Source organism: Choloepus didactylus, chromosome 6, assembly GCF_015220235.1.
Source record: "Choloepus didactylus isolate mChoDid1 chromosome 6, mChoDid1.pri, whole genome shotgun sequence".
Taxonomy (NCBI): domain Eukaryota; kingdom Metazoa; phylum Chordata; class Mammalia; order Pilosa; family Megalonychidae; genus Choloepus; species Choloepus didactylus.
In genome coordinates, this window is record NC_051312.1 from 31240742 (window position 1) to 31257667 (window position 16926).

Consider the following 16926-nt stretch of genomic DNA (forward strand, 5'->3'; position numbering starts at 1 on the left):
ATGTCCCAATTGTGTCCTTTTGAGCCTTTTCCCCTCTATTCTTAGATCTCATCCAGGATCATCTATGACATTTAATTGTCATTATCTATTTAGACTTGTCTTTTTTTCAATTGTGGAAACATATGTACAGCATAAATCTTCCCATTCCAACCCCTCCCAAGCATTCCATTTAGTGGGATTAATCACATGCACAATGTTGAAATGCCATCACCTTCCCACCATCCATTACTAGAAATTTCCCTTCACCCCAGACAGAAACCCCACACTCATTTCTTATTAACTCCCCATTGCCCCTTCCCCCACTTCTCATAACCCACACTCTACTCTTCATCACTATGATAATATTCTCTGATACTCTCTTTGTGTTTACAGTGGGGCTTAATTTAACCTCTTAAGTCTATAACAATCTTGTTTTCTTTGATACCAACTTAACTTCAATAAGACAACATAAATTATGTTCCTATACTCCTCCATTTCCCCACCTTTATATAGTTCTTGTCAAAAATTAAATATTTTACATTAAGTCCAAAACCACTGATTTATTAATACACTTTATGTATTTTAGATCCTGTAGGAAGTAAAGAGTGTAGTTACAAATCAAAAATACAGTAGTATTGGTATTTATATTTACCATGTGATCTTTACTGGAAATCTTTATTTCCTCATGTGGTTTCAGTCAATTGTTTAGTGCCCTTTCCTTTCAGCCTGCACAATTGCCTTTAGCATTTCTTATAGGACTGATCTAGTGGTGATGAAGTCTCTCAGCTTTTGATTATCCGGGAATGTTTTCATCTCCCCCTCATTTTTAACCTCCAGGTATTTGTGAATTTTCTAAGTCTCTGATGCTTATTGACTTCTATTTGTATTCCATTGTGGTCAGAGAATGTGCTTTGAATAATTTCAATTTTTTTAAATTTATTGAGGTTTGTTTTATGTCCCAGCCTGTTCCAGTTTGCTAATGTTGCGGAATGCAAAACACCAGAGATGGATTGGCTTTTATAAAAAGGGGGTTTATTTGGCTATACAGTTACAGTCTTAAGGCCACAAAGTGTCCAAGGTAACACATCAGTAATCGGGTACCTTCACTGGAGGATGGCCAATGGCGTCCGGAAAACCTCTGTTAGCTGGGAAGGCATGTGGCTGGCGTCTGCTCCAAAGTTCTGGTTTCAAAATGGCTTTCTCCCAGGACGTTCCTCTCTAGCAAGCTTGCTCTTCTTCAAAACGTCACTCACAGCTGCACTCTGTTTTCCCTCTTTGAGTCAGCTCATTTATATAGCTCCACCGATCAAGGCCCACCCCGAATGGGTGGGGCCACGCCTCCATGGGAACATCTCATCAAAATTATCTCCCACAGCTGGGTGGGGCACACTCCAAGCAAATCTAACCAACACCAAAACTTCTGCCCCACACAAGACCACAAAGATAATGGCATTTGGGGGACACAATACATTCAAACTGGCACACAGCCTATGGTCTATTCTGGAGAAAGTTCCATGATCACTAGAGAAGAATGTGTATCCAGATGATTTGGGATGTAATTTTCTATATATGTCTGTTAAATTTCTCTATATCTCTTTCTCCTTTCTTTGTTTCTCTGTCAGTAGGGCTCCCTTTAGTATCTGAAGTAGGGCAGGTCTTTTATTGGCAAAATCTCTCAGCATTTGTTTGTCTGTGAAAAATTTAAGCTCTCCCTCAAATTTGAAGGAGAGTTTTGCTGGATAAAGTATTCTTGGTTGGAAATTTTTCTCTCAGAATTTTAAATATGTCATGCCACTGCCTTCTCGCCTCCATGGTGGCCGCTGAGTAGTCACTACTTAGTCTTGTGTTGTTTCCTTTGTATGTGGTGAATTGCTTTTCTCCTGCTGCTTTCAGAACTTGCTCCTTCTCTTCAGTATTTGAGAGTCTGATCAGAATATGTCTCGGAGTGGGTTTATTTGGATTTATTCTATTTGGAGTTTGCTGGGCATTTATGCTTTCTGTATTTATAATGTGTAGAAGGTTTGGGAAGTTTTCCCCAACAATTTCTTTGAATACTCTTTCTAGACCTTTACCCTTCTCTTCCCCTTCTGGGACACCAAAGTCTTACATTTGGGTGTTTTATTTTATCTATCATATCCCTGAGATCTATTTTGGTTTTTTTTCCACATTATTTCTTTTGTTCTTTCATTTTCTGTTCTGTGGTTCTCGAGATCACTGAGTCATTGTTCAGCTTCCTCTAGTCTTGTACTATGAGTATTCAGAATCTTTTTATTTCAGTCAACAGTTTTTCTAATTTCCATAAGATCATCTGTTTTTTTTAATTTACTCTTGCAATTACTTCTCTATGCTCTTCTAGGGTCTTCTTGATGTACTTTATATCCTGTGCCATGCTCCTGTTGTTTGTCTTTAGTTCGTTGATTAATTGCTCCAAGTACTGTGTCTCCTCTGATCTTTTGATTTGGGTGTTTGGGTTTGGGTTATCCATATCATCTGTTTTTTTCATATGCTTTAAAATTTTCTGTTGTTTTGGGGCTCTTGGCATTTGCTTTAGTTGATAGGATTCTTTTAGGATATGAAGGATTATTCAGACACCAATCAACTTGTCAGATCTACAGCTTTGTGGCATACACTTTCTCTAACTAACCAGCAGGTGGCGTCCACGAGTCACCTATTCCCCTCAAGTCAGTTCTCCCCAACTTTGCCTTTGTGGTGTGTGGGGCTCTGGTTCTTGTGGGGTCCAATTGGTGCACCAAGTTTGGGTGTGTTGTTGGTGCTGTCTGCCCTGAATGTGGGGCATGTGTCTGAGCAGTTAGGGAGACAGGGCAGCTTTAAAAATCAAACCTCCCAGGTGTTTCAGGAGATTTAAGGTTGTTGCAGGAGTCTAAACCTTAATTTATTCTCACCACAGATTGTCTCTGCTGCTGACCCACAAGTCCTAGGTCCCTGGGTTTTCTGGGTGGGTTCTTCTTCCCAGCCGTGCCCTTCTAGGGCCTTTGCTGAGTGAAGGCTGTGCTACATCACAAGCATGTGCCGTACCTCCAGGGAAGCCCTGGGCTGCCAGGCCATGCAGGGGCGTTCACAGCCTGCTGTAAAGGTGGCTGAATTGGTTGTGTTAATTTCTCCCTTTTCACACAGCTCTGCCTTTCCAAATATGGGACAATTAGCTGTGGGAGCATGAAAGGCTATTGTCCATGCCCAATATTGTGTCATGTGCACAGTATTGCCAGAAACACTTCCCGTCACACTGGGTCCCTTGGCGCGGCTCTGGGCTGTGGTTCTGCTGCCGGGCAGGAGCATCCCCAGCCTGCCGGGAAGATGGCTGCAAAGGGCGTGGCTTTTTTCCCCTTTTGGCTCTCCTCTGCCCTCCTCACTCTGAGACAACTAGCAGTGGGTGCATAAAAGGCTATCTTCCATGCCAGATATTGAGGCATTCGCACAGCCCATTCCTGCCACACTTCACTATGTGTTTCTCGCTGCCATATCTGCAGCCGCTTTTGGGTTTTTTTAAAAAAGAACTAGTCCACCTACAAACGCCAACCCACAGTTTCCCCACACCACAGCATGGCTGCCAGAAATTCAGCCAACTTACTCTTTTCAGAATGCAGACTCCCGGTTTCACCAAGTGCACAGTCCCTGTGGATTTAGCAGACCTTGTCCAGCTGGTGCATCACTAGAACTGGTGTTCTGGGTCACTTTCTGGCTTCTATCTAGTATTTTTCATGGAGGTGTTTTTTTGCCCTGTCTCTCCTAGCTGCCATCTTAGTTTCTCGTCAGCACTTTTTAAAAATTTCAATATTTTATACCACTCTTCTAATACCATACCTCTGTCAGAAACACTTAATATTCAATTCTCTCTCTTTTCCCTTCAATAGGAAAGACAGGATGTACTTTCTTTTGATTTTTCCTAATTCTTTTTCTCAACACTTTCTGTAGAATAGGTTTACCATCACAGCATCTTTCCTAGCTAATGAGGTAGGAGGTATTTTTCAAAATAAGTTCTTAGTCATTTATGAAGCAGAGCAAGACAATAATCAAATTTTAAAGAACTTTTCTTTTTCAGTGGTTTTCTTTAAATAAAATACAAGAGAAATGGCAATTAGTCAAATGTTGCTTACACTTTAAAAGACAAAGAAGGAAAGCACATTAAATATCCCTGCTACTCAGTATATATATTTACAGACAAAACCGAAGTAGTGGCATTAATTAAATTCATTCAGGCATTACAAGGTAAGTACTGATACTGAGTTCAAAATGCCAAGCTTTCCTTCTGGGAGAAATCTTTCCAACAAGAAGAAGTTTAAACAGAAAACAAAAGTGCCTCATTCTTTCTTTTCAGTACAAGTTCATTTCTTTCTTCTTTTATCCCACTTCTCATATCCTTTCCTACACACACACAAAAAAAAATTAACAATTTCTATATATTGCATATCCAGTAACGTACTCAAAGAATTTAGCAGTCAACTTCCCAAATCTACCCGAAAAACACTCCATATATAAAGACTTCACCGGTACACTGCTAAACAGAAAATGCCTATGTAATAAACTCCAGCATCATCTCTGAATCAGCAGATTGTTTTAAAAGGCATACACCCCTGAATTCATATAAACCTAGGAAGTTTACTCACTATTTCTTCTTCATCTGCACCAAACTCAAATTTCTATGTTCTAACTACCATTCCTATAAGACAAAAACAGGGAATGCTTTCCAAATCTACCTAAGTAAGCCAATAGGACAGACACATATTCCTAAATAAGGGAAAGAAGGTAATAAGCTGGAGCTGTCTAAAATATGTATTTTCAACAGTATATTACCAATTATTTGAAGAAGGCTAATACCAGAAAAGAGGTTTTCTTTATTTCCCTAATTGGGCACCTATTGGGGGACTGCTAAAATTACTAAAAAGTCATCTAAAAAATATAAAATTTCATATTTAAACAGAATAGCTAACAGAAACAAATTGATAACTACCTGCATGCTGGCAGATGGTTTTGAAATCAAGTCCCTGACAATCCTAATACAAAATGATTTAGTCATAGGAATCAAATTTGGTAGCAGAATAATGCAACTCTCTCATATGGCAGCCTTTAACAGCAGTAACCTTTTGAGAATTGCTACAACTACTTTATTAATGAGAATTTTACAAGTCTTTAAAATTTTCTTTCTACTATTCTATCTAGAACTGTGTCCTATTGGTATGATCAAAATTTCAAAATATTTATAAAGTATCACTTTCTGTTTATCATTTAGTTTGAAAAGAATTCTCACTTAACTACCACATTCTTTCATTCAAATTATAGTTCCATTTCCACACATTGTTTTCCCAATGCATGCCATGCCTTATTTATTGCTGCAAAGCCCCTGAAATCTGGGCATCGATATGAGTCTGCTTCATCACTAAGAAAAATCATTTAGGAATGTATGCTAAAACTTAGTACATCAAGACTAGAATGCCATTGTCCAGTAGATTAACTGCAAAATAACCAAGTCTACTTAAGGAAGGCCAAAAAAACACAAGTATATGCTCTTTCCCCTAAAAATTGCCATTCCCTACGATGACAGTAAAGCTCAATGATATCTCTGGCTATATATAATCCCTACTCAATGTTATAAAATAAAATGTTAGGTAAGTAAGCTTTCACAATTTTTATTAAATTGTAGTCTAATTTAACATCTGATTTTATAGACATCATTCCATGGTGAATATATTTAATAAGTGAAAGCAAATCAGACATCTAAGCCATTATTTTCTGCAGACTAAACAATAAGGTAACAACTATACAGAACACCATACACTTGCTCAGCTTTCATACAAGCCATATTGTTTATCAAACTATATCTCCTAATGTTCGATACAGTAAAATTACTGATTGTAGTTCCCATGTTTTAATTACAATGCCTTACTAAGATAACTAACATTCTGACAGTTTCACTGATGTTTCTAAATTAGTATAACATATTCAAGGAAAAGAGTAAAAACTGAACATGAAAAGATAAATTATTAAAGGAAACTGAAGAAAAAAAGGAAAAGTGAAATATCCTTGGGGTGGAAAAGCCAAACAAGTGTAGACATTTGGTTGGAAGACAACAGATCAACTATGGATTTCACAAATCAAGAGTTTATAAATTCAATGCTATGCAAATCCTTCTTAATGTAAAAGGTAAGTTGAAACTGAAAGGTCTATAAACTGTTAGTTTTGGTCTCAAACAATATCAACTCTTCTGATCAAAAAAGGCTACAACCATTAAGACTGTATTACTTGATTTTATTTTACACAGGGAGTTGGTACGAAGCAATCCTACTTAATAAAGCTGACAATTAGTTTCACTCACAACATTTTTAATAATGCACATTAAATAAAAAGTATTCACCTTACAAATTGTTCTGCAATCCAAATATATAATAGCTTGAAAGCAATGTTTAGAAAACAAAAGCTAATGTCAAAAGACACATTAAAACAACTAGAACACTACAGGTTTTTTATATATGGTTTGATTTTACAGTTTTCTTACTACATCGTCAGTATCAAAAATCTGTCCTTCACCTGGCTCCATTGCTCAGGATTTAAAGAAACACCTTTTTTTTCTGGTTATACTTCTTTTATCTTCTGGTTGAATTGACCCATTATTCAGTAAATAGTGAATAATGTCTTATTTCTTTGTCCCTCATAACAGTTTTTGACTTCACGACTATTTTATCTGATATAAGTATGGCTAGGCTAGCTATCTTTGATTACTATTTGTATGGAGTATTTTTTCCATCCTTTTACTTTCATCTACTTATGTCTTTGAATTTAAGGTGAGTCTCTTTATAAAGAGCATATACTTGGGTCTTACTTTTTATCCATTGCCAATCTCTGCATTTTGACAGGAGAGTTAGTGTCAAAAATTACATATTTACATACTATGAGTCCAAAAGAATTGATTTATCCTTACTGTTCATGCATTTGCATTTTAGATACCCTAAGAAGTAAAAAGTGGATTTACAAATCAACGGCTGACGTGAAATTTTTTCCTAATGTTTTAAAGTTGCCTTATTCTTATTTCAGCACTGCCCAGTATTTACAACCCTTCAACTGCCTTCCAGAGACCTGAGGAAAATGGCTCTGCCTGTCTGTTAGCGATAAAAAGATTCTGGAGCGTGTAGACCACTATGTTGTTCAACTGGACACAAATCAATAATTTGAATATTAGTTTTATTTATGGATAGTGGATATGGTGAAAAGACCCACAGAGACTTAAGTACCATCCTTTGAGCCAAAATAACAGAAAGGCTGAAATTTCTCCGGGGACTTTTCTAGTACTTATAATGAGAAGGTCTGTGGCAAAGATGCTGAGAACAAAACAGAAGAATATAAAAATACCTGGATGCAATTTTTAGAGACATACCATACTCCCACAAATATCACCAGATAATTCTTCAGGTTGGTATATTTTATTTCAATGAAACATTGATTGATATCAAGTGGGAGTTAAAAAAAAAAAGATGGATGGAAGGAAGGAGAAACAAAGGAATGAAGAAATGTGGTCACAGGAAGAGAAATTTTAACCTACAAAAACTTTTACCAAATTATTCCCCTTCACATTTGCCAAAATGTTCTCCTTCATAATTGCACATGGTTTAAGTCTTCGTAGTGCCCAATCCTATGATATTTGTGGATATCTTGGAATCAGTCAGGTTTCCTAGGATACAGCAAGCATCTAAATTCTGGCCTTGGAACATTATACCAGGATACCCAGGAATCTTTGATTACTAAACAGAATCAAAACATAAGTAACAGTAAGTCCATATATATGTTTCCGAGGGTTTTTAAATATCCTGCTGAAGTTAAAATCCATTTACGGTGTTAGAATAATCAGACATATCTTTGATTTACTACTTTGAGTTCACTTTCTTCCCCACAACCTCCATATGGCATTTTTCACCTCTGCATTTCTGAGTGTGTAGATGATGGGGTTCAGCATGGGGGTGATCAGTGTATAGAAGACGGCCACTAGTTTGTCCTCAGTAAAGGTGGAGGAGGGTCGGATGTAGAGGAAGATGGCAGGTCCAAAGAACAAGATGACCACTGTGATGTGGGAGGCACAGGTGGAGAGGGCTTTGTGCCTCCCCTCTGCAGAATGGTTCCTCAAGATGACCAGGATGACGATATAGGAGGACACCAGAATGAGGAAGGAACACTGGGTGATTAAGTTGTTGACTAATATAGTGACCCCCTCTGCAAAAGTGTCGGTGCAGGCAAGCTTGAATAATGGCTGGAGGTCACAGAAGTAGTGGTCAATTACATTGGGGCCACAAAAGGGTAATTGGATGGTGATGAAAATCTGAATTATGGAGTGTAAAAAGCCCCCCAGCCAGGAACCAGCAACTAGTATGTGACACAATCCACGGCTCATAATGGTCGTATAACGAAGAGGCTTGCAGATGGCCACATAGCGGTCATAAGCCATCACCACCAGCAAAAAGACCTCAGTGACCCCAAAGAAATGGAAGTAGAACACCTGAGCCAGACAGCCCTCCAGGGAGATGGACTTGACCTTTGCAAGTAAGTCTGTGATTAATTTAGGGACAACAGTAGAGGAGTAACTGATCTCCACCAGGGACAGGTAGCTAAGGAAGAAGTACATGGGGGAATGCAGACTCTTGCTGACGCTGACTGTCAGGATGATGAGGCCATTGCCCACCACTGTGGCCAGATACAAGGGAAGAAAGACCACAAAGCACACTTTCTGCACCCCTGGATCCTGGAAAAGTCCGGTAAAAATGAACTCAGTCACATTATTTCTACTGGCCATGGATTCCATTTGGGGAAGATGATTCGTAGAACAAGAGCCCTGTGACATAAAAAAATTCAGTCATAACACATATCCCTCATGTTTGTTTAACATTGCAAGTTTATAAGAACTTCACATGTGTATTATCTCACTGATTTGTTTTTTTTATTCAGTTAGTTGTAAAAGTTTATCAATTCAGTGCTCAACTGTCTACTCTGTGCAAGATACTCTTCAAGACAGCTCACAAAAATTCCATGGCTCTGATATTACAATTAAGAAAAATTAGGTTCAGAGAAGTTATGAATTAGCAAAGTCTCCCTGTAAGAAGTGGACCCAAAATTAGAACCAGATCATTTTATTCCAACTTTATTTTTTCAAGTACACCACATAGAAAATAAAAATCTCAGCATTAAAACTCACCCATATTAATTGCTAATGTTTCTCTCAATCACAGTATTTTTCATCAAGCTTTTGGCTTAAGAGCTTCTCAAGAGAACGTCCCCTGATCTGTTGTTTCATCCATTTATCCCTCAAGAATGCCATTCTCATAGATACTTCTTCAGTTCTAAAGACTTTCTTTGATATTTTCTTTACTTGAGCTACATAAATTTCTGTATGGTCTCAGGCCCTATAACGTCCCACAATCCCATGGCCTCATGAAGTTTTACGAACATTTTGAGAAAATTATGACACCTGAAAGTGAAGCAGACATATAGAACATGATTAGAATACACCCACAATCAAACAATAGTTTCAACATAATAGATGGGTATGCACAGGTTTCCCTGTTTCTGTGTTAAAGTTTGCTGTCCACTGGCAATCACTTGGCAGCAGGTAGGATTTATTTTAATTCATTCTGGAACCAAATGATTTTCAAGCTATGGCCATGTGCCTAGTGATTCAGGATATATTAAAGAAGAGTGAAAGGCAGTCCTTATCCTCATAACGCATACAAATCTGTGTGATTTAAAGAGCACACTTGTGAAATGAGATAGAAAAATACCTCAAGATATTCTCTGCTTTTAAATTTACTTCAAAGAATCTCTTTTTTCCCTCATTTTTCCTTCTTCCACCTGTGCTTCCATCCTGAAAATGGATTATATACACCCCAAATTAATTTCATGATGAAAATTTGAAAAGATATGCAAAATGAAAATCTGCTGAGAGAATCTTCAGTTTTTTTGCCTCAATAGAAGCTGGAGAAGAATGTGGGTTAAAAAAGCTTAAAAGAAGGACCCCAAAGAGCAACCTAAAGGATGAGTAGAAGCAACATAGGGCTTGCTAATTGTTGGATCAGAGGAAGGGAAATTAGGGGGGCATCAAAAACAACCTAAGAAGACTGGGAGTCTAGTGGTCTGCAGGAAATTAATGCTCATGGTTACCTGATGACCAACACGTTTGTAGTCATCCCAATAACCACTCAATCTCCCATGCTTCTATTCGGCATCTTTATGTGCTGGGATGTAGTAAGTACTTCACAACCATCCCTTCACTTAATTCTTCAACTTTCCCGTAGGTGATAGATAGATGAGGACACTGAGGCTGAGAGGTTAAGTAACTTGCCCAAAGAAACACACCTCATGCATGAGTGGTGGAGCCAGGGCTGAAAACCAAGTCTATCCAAAGGAAAGCCAGGGGATATGACCACATCTCACCCAGAGGAGAAAGGGCTTATCATTAGAGAAATGACATCAAGACCCACGGCTAATGCAAAAACTTATCCAGGTCCATTTATCGTGCTTCCCCCATAGACAGCAGGAGTATTACAGGAAACCCCAATTCATGGGATGATTTGGTCCCATCTACTCTGTAAATGAAAGACCAAGATACAGAGGAGAGTGTGACACTCAAGTATTTCCCTTTTCTTCACGACTCCAAGGATTTGGACAGGAGTTAGAGCTGCAGTTAGTGAGTCATTATCTCCATGAGGGATGACCTGACACTGCACCTGTCACAACAAGGTTTAACTACAGTATTATCTCATTCCTCATCCCTAAGCCTGAAACATTAGTCACCTCTGACCCATACCTCTCCCGTCTCCAGTATATCTACAATCTACTCTTCCTGTCTATTTTACCAGTTCTTTCCTCTGTCTTCCTGCAACCACATCTTCAGGCAGGACTATAAGCTCCTGTGAGGATTACTGCAGCATCTCACATGTTCTATTTGTCTCCCAGTGTGCCAGCCTTCACCCCCCAGTTTATTCTGCAAATGGAGTTAGAAATTCTTCCTCACGCTTCTCTGCTTGAATCACTCTGAAATCACTTCTGTCTCCTGTTCCCTGCAATCAGGCCTAAAATCCTCTACCTGATCTTTAAGACCCTCCACAATACTTGCCCAGCCCTCTTCCAACCAACCTCAATGCACACTAATCAACAGCATAACCTCAGTCTATTGAGATCTCCTTGCAAACTCATGAATACAAGTTGATTCCCTGCAAAAGAGCATCCCTTTTATTTTTCACATTATCTGATGAGCCCATCATCTCTGTGCCTTCTCATAATCTTACCCACTCAATCATGCCAATTGTTTATGAAGCCTTCCCTGATTGCTTCAACTCCCATCCATTTTGCTCTGCACTCAACTCTGGAAATTAAATGAAGTGATCATTATGTTCAACGGAATAAGGAACATGGTGTTCAGCTCATCATATGCATCTAATAAATGTAAACTATGTTTATTATTCACTCCTAAAATGCAAATCTCATCAAGCCATGCATTTCCATTGCCTACAAGATTAAGCCAAATATCAGCATGGCATATAAGACCTTGTTCATCTTTCCAGATTCAACTGTCATCACTGCCCTGAACCTACACCCCATCCACTTGAACTGTCTCATTCTCCCAACTTGCTCTCACACCTCCATGCCTTTGCTAGGCTTTGCCCTCCACTTGGTGTGCACACCTTGCATTCATTCTTCCTTTAGTGCTCAGGTTAAGTATCACCTATCACTGCACTCCCAGCCACTACTCCTTCATGTAATATACATCTTCCAAATGAGTATTTAATATGTTATTAAAGTTAGTTTTCTCTATCTTTCTCCCTTACCTACCTCACTCATCTCTGTACAAACTAGGCACATAGCAAGTGTTCAATAAATATTAAGAGAATTGAATTTAAAAACTAAGAACTTCTTCTAGCACCTACACTTGGTAACACACAAACTATCACACCTTATTTCTAATTGTATCACTCAGTATTGTTTGGTGTCATCTCCTTGTATTCATGATCAGTCTGTTTGTTACTCCCTGAACTCCCTAAACACCTAAGTCTTACCGTCTCGCACTGGGTTCCCGCCTCCCCCATATATATATGTGTATATATAGATAACAAAATGATTAACCAGTAGATTGATAAGAAAAAACTGGATTCCTTAAAGTAATCTGTCTACATTTTCCTTTCACTCTGTGTTGACCTCATGTAACCTTGATGAGGCACCTTCTCGCCATGCAAAGCAATGAACAGTGTAGATCATTATTTCAAAAGTGAACATTTTACTGCACTAGGTCAAAACCACACAAGCTACAACCTTGCAACTGAAGTATCATTTCTGCTTAATAGATTACTTTTCATAAGTCTAGATGATAGGCTCTCAAAATAATTATTACGTTCCACCAAACATATCATTTGGCCTCTCTGTCATCTAGGGTCACTGGGCACAAATTGTCCAAATCTTGATAAAATACTAAATCTCATACACACACACACACACACACACACACACACACACACACACACACACACCATATTGAGACTTCATGTTGAGAACACTACCATAAAGGACTACATGACGATGTTTTAAAAAAAATCCGTTGTATAAATTAAGACACTTATGTCAGATGATTTCATGGGATCATAGGAAGAGGAAGGAGGTAAGGAATTCCAGAGGACATGTGCCCTGCTTTTTGTGGAAAGACAGTTCCAGGTGCACAAAACTACTGAGGAAAATGAAACAAGGCACCTGGGCAAGCTTTCTCACTCTTTCAGAGAACAGCCTGAGGTGGGATTGAATGTGGTGGGCACTGCACTCAGCTCCTACTCTCAGCTCTCCCACCTACATATCATATGTCCTCGGAATGCAGGTTCATATTTTTTGAAGGGGTTATGATTCACATTAGACGTGTTTGTTGCAAGAATTTTGTGAGGTAAAATACATAAAGCACTTAACAGGATGGCCTGAAGAATAAGAAGCTCTCAATAAAAGGTGGCTATTATTTGTTCAGACTTCATAGTACTTTGTTACATTTCTATAGTTTCTCTTTCACTATTGCCCAAGAGACACACAGTTAGTTACAAACTGTAACAAACAACCTCCTCTCCCCAAAAACACCATCCCAAATAAAACACTTACCCTAAAATCATAGAATCAAAGTAGCTGAGGATGTAAAATTCTAGGTGGGTACATAATGGTGTGAACTCTAACAAGGTATAATTTTATCCTTTATCATAGATCTCCGATGGGAGAAATTTTAAAAGGACAAAATAATAACATGAGAGCTGAGCAGTCCTGTTGCTATGAGGTCAAATTTAAACCACAAGGATCTCCTTCCTTCTTTTCCCACATGGGACCCTCATATGGTACTGCATGGAATCCCAGAACATCAGTGATGAAAGATACTTTAGAAGCCATTCTTCCCTGTCTTCTCCTTTTACAGAGGCAGAAACCAGGCTCAGAGAGGGAAAGTGACTTCCCCTAGATTACACAGTGATTTGGAACCACTTATAATCAGTCAGCCTGGAACATCCTTCTGGATGAGGAATTACCTACCTTTAGGTCAGGAATCTTGTTTGGGCCCTATTCAGCCTTAGAGCAAGGAATGAAACTGAAGGCTCCTTACCTCACCTTCAGCAAAGTCTTCGCCCTCTGTTGTAAGAACTCGCCACTTAGAGGGACATCTCGTGTGAATAGAAAGAAGGGAGATGACTTGGAGTACGGGGGCTCTCCTAGAACAAGACTCTTCCACCAGGCTCCTTGGTCTTCATGGAAGCTTCCCAGTGGGCTCAACACTTCATCTCAGCTAAACCACTAGGTTGAATATGAAACTTTAGATCTGTAAGGAAAATTGAAGATCAGTTAATCGAAATTCCTCCATTTACAGATGAAGCAACAAAGGTCCAGAGAGGTTAGGTGAATTCTCAAAGTCACACAGCTAGTTATTGGCCAACCTACAAACCTATTAATGCACAAACAAGAGGTGTTTCCTTGATACTGAGCTTCCTTTCTAGTTATTCTGATTTTCTGATTGATATTGCCAATTACCACTGAAAGCGTTGCTTCCCATGACAAAATTCCATGGGTCCTGTAATGTTTAGAAAGAACAACATATGATGGTATGGATAAATTACAGAGGGAAGGATTCAGGAAATTTGTTCCATGTCTTATCTTTGGGTCTAAGTTTTGAAACAGAAAAAGTCTAGAGGAAGCAACTAATGAGTGATTTTTAGATCTTGCTTTTTAGTTTAGTAATCCCACTCACTATAAGATCAAGACTCTGTTTCCATACTGAGATGCTGAACTAGGTAAAATAAATTGAGATACATGCTATGATCAGGGGACCAAATTCCCCATGGAGTCTTTCATCTCTAGTGTGAAACTTTGCCAAGAAACAGAGAGGAAAGAAAAATTTCAAAATGTGCTCCAATTAACTCAATTAGAGAACTTTGAGAAGTTACAAACATCCAGTAGTTACACCCCAAGAAAGGAAAGATAAAGATATGACATTAGGAGAGGTTTCATCCCAAGATTCTGAGTCATAATGAGAGTAGGAGACTGGAAAGAGAAGAGAAGACAGGTCTGGTCTGGGGCAGGGCTGCCAGCTGAGGGACTTTAGGCAAATGCCTTCTCCTCTCCAGTTTGATGTTCCATAGCCATAACATGACATGACTGAACTAGATTATCTTCTATGTGCCTTCTCATTCTAATATTCTGCACTTCAAGATCATTAGACTCTGATTATATAAGGACCCTAAATGTTTTCATATTTTCCTAGATCTCCTCAAGACTGTTCTAGAGATTTTGTCACCACTCTTTTTTGTTTCTATTTTTCAGTTCCTAATTTGTACTTATCTGTCTTGAGATAACTGATTCTTTCCCTGCTGTGTTAAATCTACTGATGAGCTCATCTAAGCATTTTTAATATGTTACCATAGTTTGTTATGGCAGCCAGGATCTTACTTTTATCTTTCCTGGGTCTTGTGTGGTGGATTTAAGTGCCCCTTCCCCTGAATCAAAAGACCTTTAGTAACTTATATAGGATTGTGAGCCCAGGCCTCTTTCCTGCTCTTTCTCAAAGGATAATGTGTTTTTAGAACTTGCACCCGTCCCCCTGCCCCGGTGGGTCTTTACATGGACCCCAAGGGACAACACACAGACCTCTCCCCCAGAGATAATTCAAAGACTAATTAACACCAAACCTGCCCAAACTCTTCCAAAAACTAGAAGGAGGGAACACTTCCTACTCATTCTGTCAGGCCAACATCACCCTAACACTAAAGGCAAATAAAATATCACACATAAAAGAAAACTGCATACCAATTTTCCTCATAAACATACATGAAAAAATCCTCAAGCAAATACTAGTAGACAGATGTAACAGCACATTAGAATAATTATACACCATGATCAACTGGGATTAATTCCAGGTATCTAATGGTAGCTCAACACAATAAAATCAAGTAATGTTACATACCACATAAATAATATGAAGGAAAAGAAATATATCTTCTCAATTGAAAAAAAAAAATCACTTTTCATAATCCAGCAGCCATTTTAGATAAAAACAGTTAGAAAACTAGAAATAGAAGGAAATTTCCTCAATATGATATAAGATATATATGAAAAACCCACAGCTAATATTGTATTCAATGGTGAAAGACTGAAACCTTTCTCTCTAAGATCATGAACAAGATAAGGAGGCCCACGGTCCCCACTGTTATTCAACATTGTAATGGAAGATCTAGACAGAGCAATTAGTCAAGAAAATGAAATAAAAGGCACTCAAATTGGAATAGGAGAAGTAAAACTTTCCCTATTTGCAAATGAGATGATGCTATATAGAGAAAATCCTGAAAAGTTCACAACAAAGCTTCTAGAGCTATTAAGGAATTTATCAAAGTGCTTGGATATAAGATCAAAATGCAAAATTCAGTAGAGGTTCCACACACAAGTAATGAACAACCTGACAAAGATATCAACATAAAATTCCATTTACAATAACAACAAAAAGAATTGCATATCTAGGAATTAATTTAACAAAGTGTATAAAGGACTTGTACATGGAAAACTAAAATTAGGCAACCTAGATGAAAGGGACAAAATCCTAGAAACACACAAACAACCTACACTGACTCTACAACAAATAGAAGATGTCAACAGACCAATTACAATAGACTGAATCTGTCATCAGAAACCTCCCAACACCCCTATTCCAGTTTGGCTGTATTATGTCCCCCAAAATGCCATGTTCTTTAATGCAATCTTGTGGGCATCAATGTATTGGTGTTGATTAGGTTGGAATCCTTTGATTGAGTGTTTCCATGGAGATGTGACTTAATCAACTGTGAGTGAAATGTTTGATTGGATAATTTCCATGGAGAGATGGACCCTGCCCATTCAGAAAGCATCTTGATTTAATCGCTAGAGTCCTGTGAAAGAGCTCACAAACAGAAGGACCTCAGAGAAGCTGTGAGTGACATTTTGGAGAGCAGCCAGGAGAGACATTTTGAAGATGGCCATAGAAAGCAGATTTTTTGCTAGCCCAGAGTTTACCTGGGAGAAATTAAGAAACCACCTCCAGATGCCTAAAGAGGAATGTCCTGGGTGAAAGCCATTTTGAAACCAGAACCCTGGAGCAGATGCCAGCCATGTGCCTGTGCCTTCCCAGCTAACAGAGGCTTTCCAGATGCCATCAGTGTTCTTCAGTGAAGGTAGCCTATTGTTGATGCCTTTGTTTGGACACTTTTATGGCCTTAGAACTATACATTTGTAACCAAATAAACCCACTTTATAAAAGCCAATCCAGGAGGCGGGGCAAGATGGCAGACTGGTGAGCTGTATGTTTTAGTTACTCCTCGAGAAAAGTAGGTAGAAAGCCAGGAACTGCGTGGACTGGACACCACAGAGCAATCTGACTTTGGGCATACTTCATTCAACACTCATGAAAATGTGGAACTG

The 16926-nt window shown here is 38.6% G+C and overlaps 1 protein-coding gene across 1 annotated transcript; it reads right to left on the reverse strand.

Annotated features, from left to right (window-relative positions):
• Positions 1–7510: 7510 nt before the first annotated feature.
• On the reverse strand, positions 7511–8773 carry LOC119536028 (olfactory receptor 4B1-like). Its single transcript, XM_037838480.1, has one exon. It carries the CDS (start codon positions 8771–8773, stop codon positions 7865–7867), a length of 909 nt encoding a protein of 302 aa, XP_037694408.1. The 3' UTR covers positions 7511–7864.
• Between the last annotated feature and the right edge of the window lie 8153 nt (positions 8774–16926).

Bases quoted from the DNA above. Each gene is read 5' to 3' on its own strand.
- LOC119536028 (XM_037838480.1), bottom strand. From the start codon at position 8,773: ATGGCCAGTAGAAATAATGTGACTGAGTTCATTTTTACCGGACTTTTC.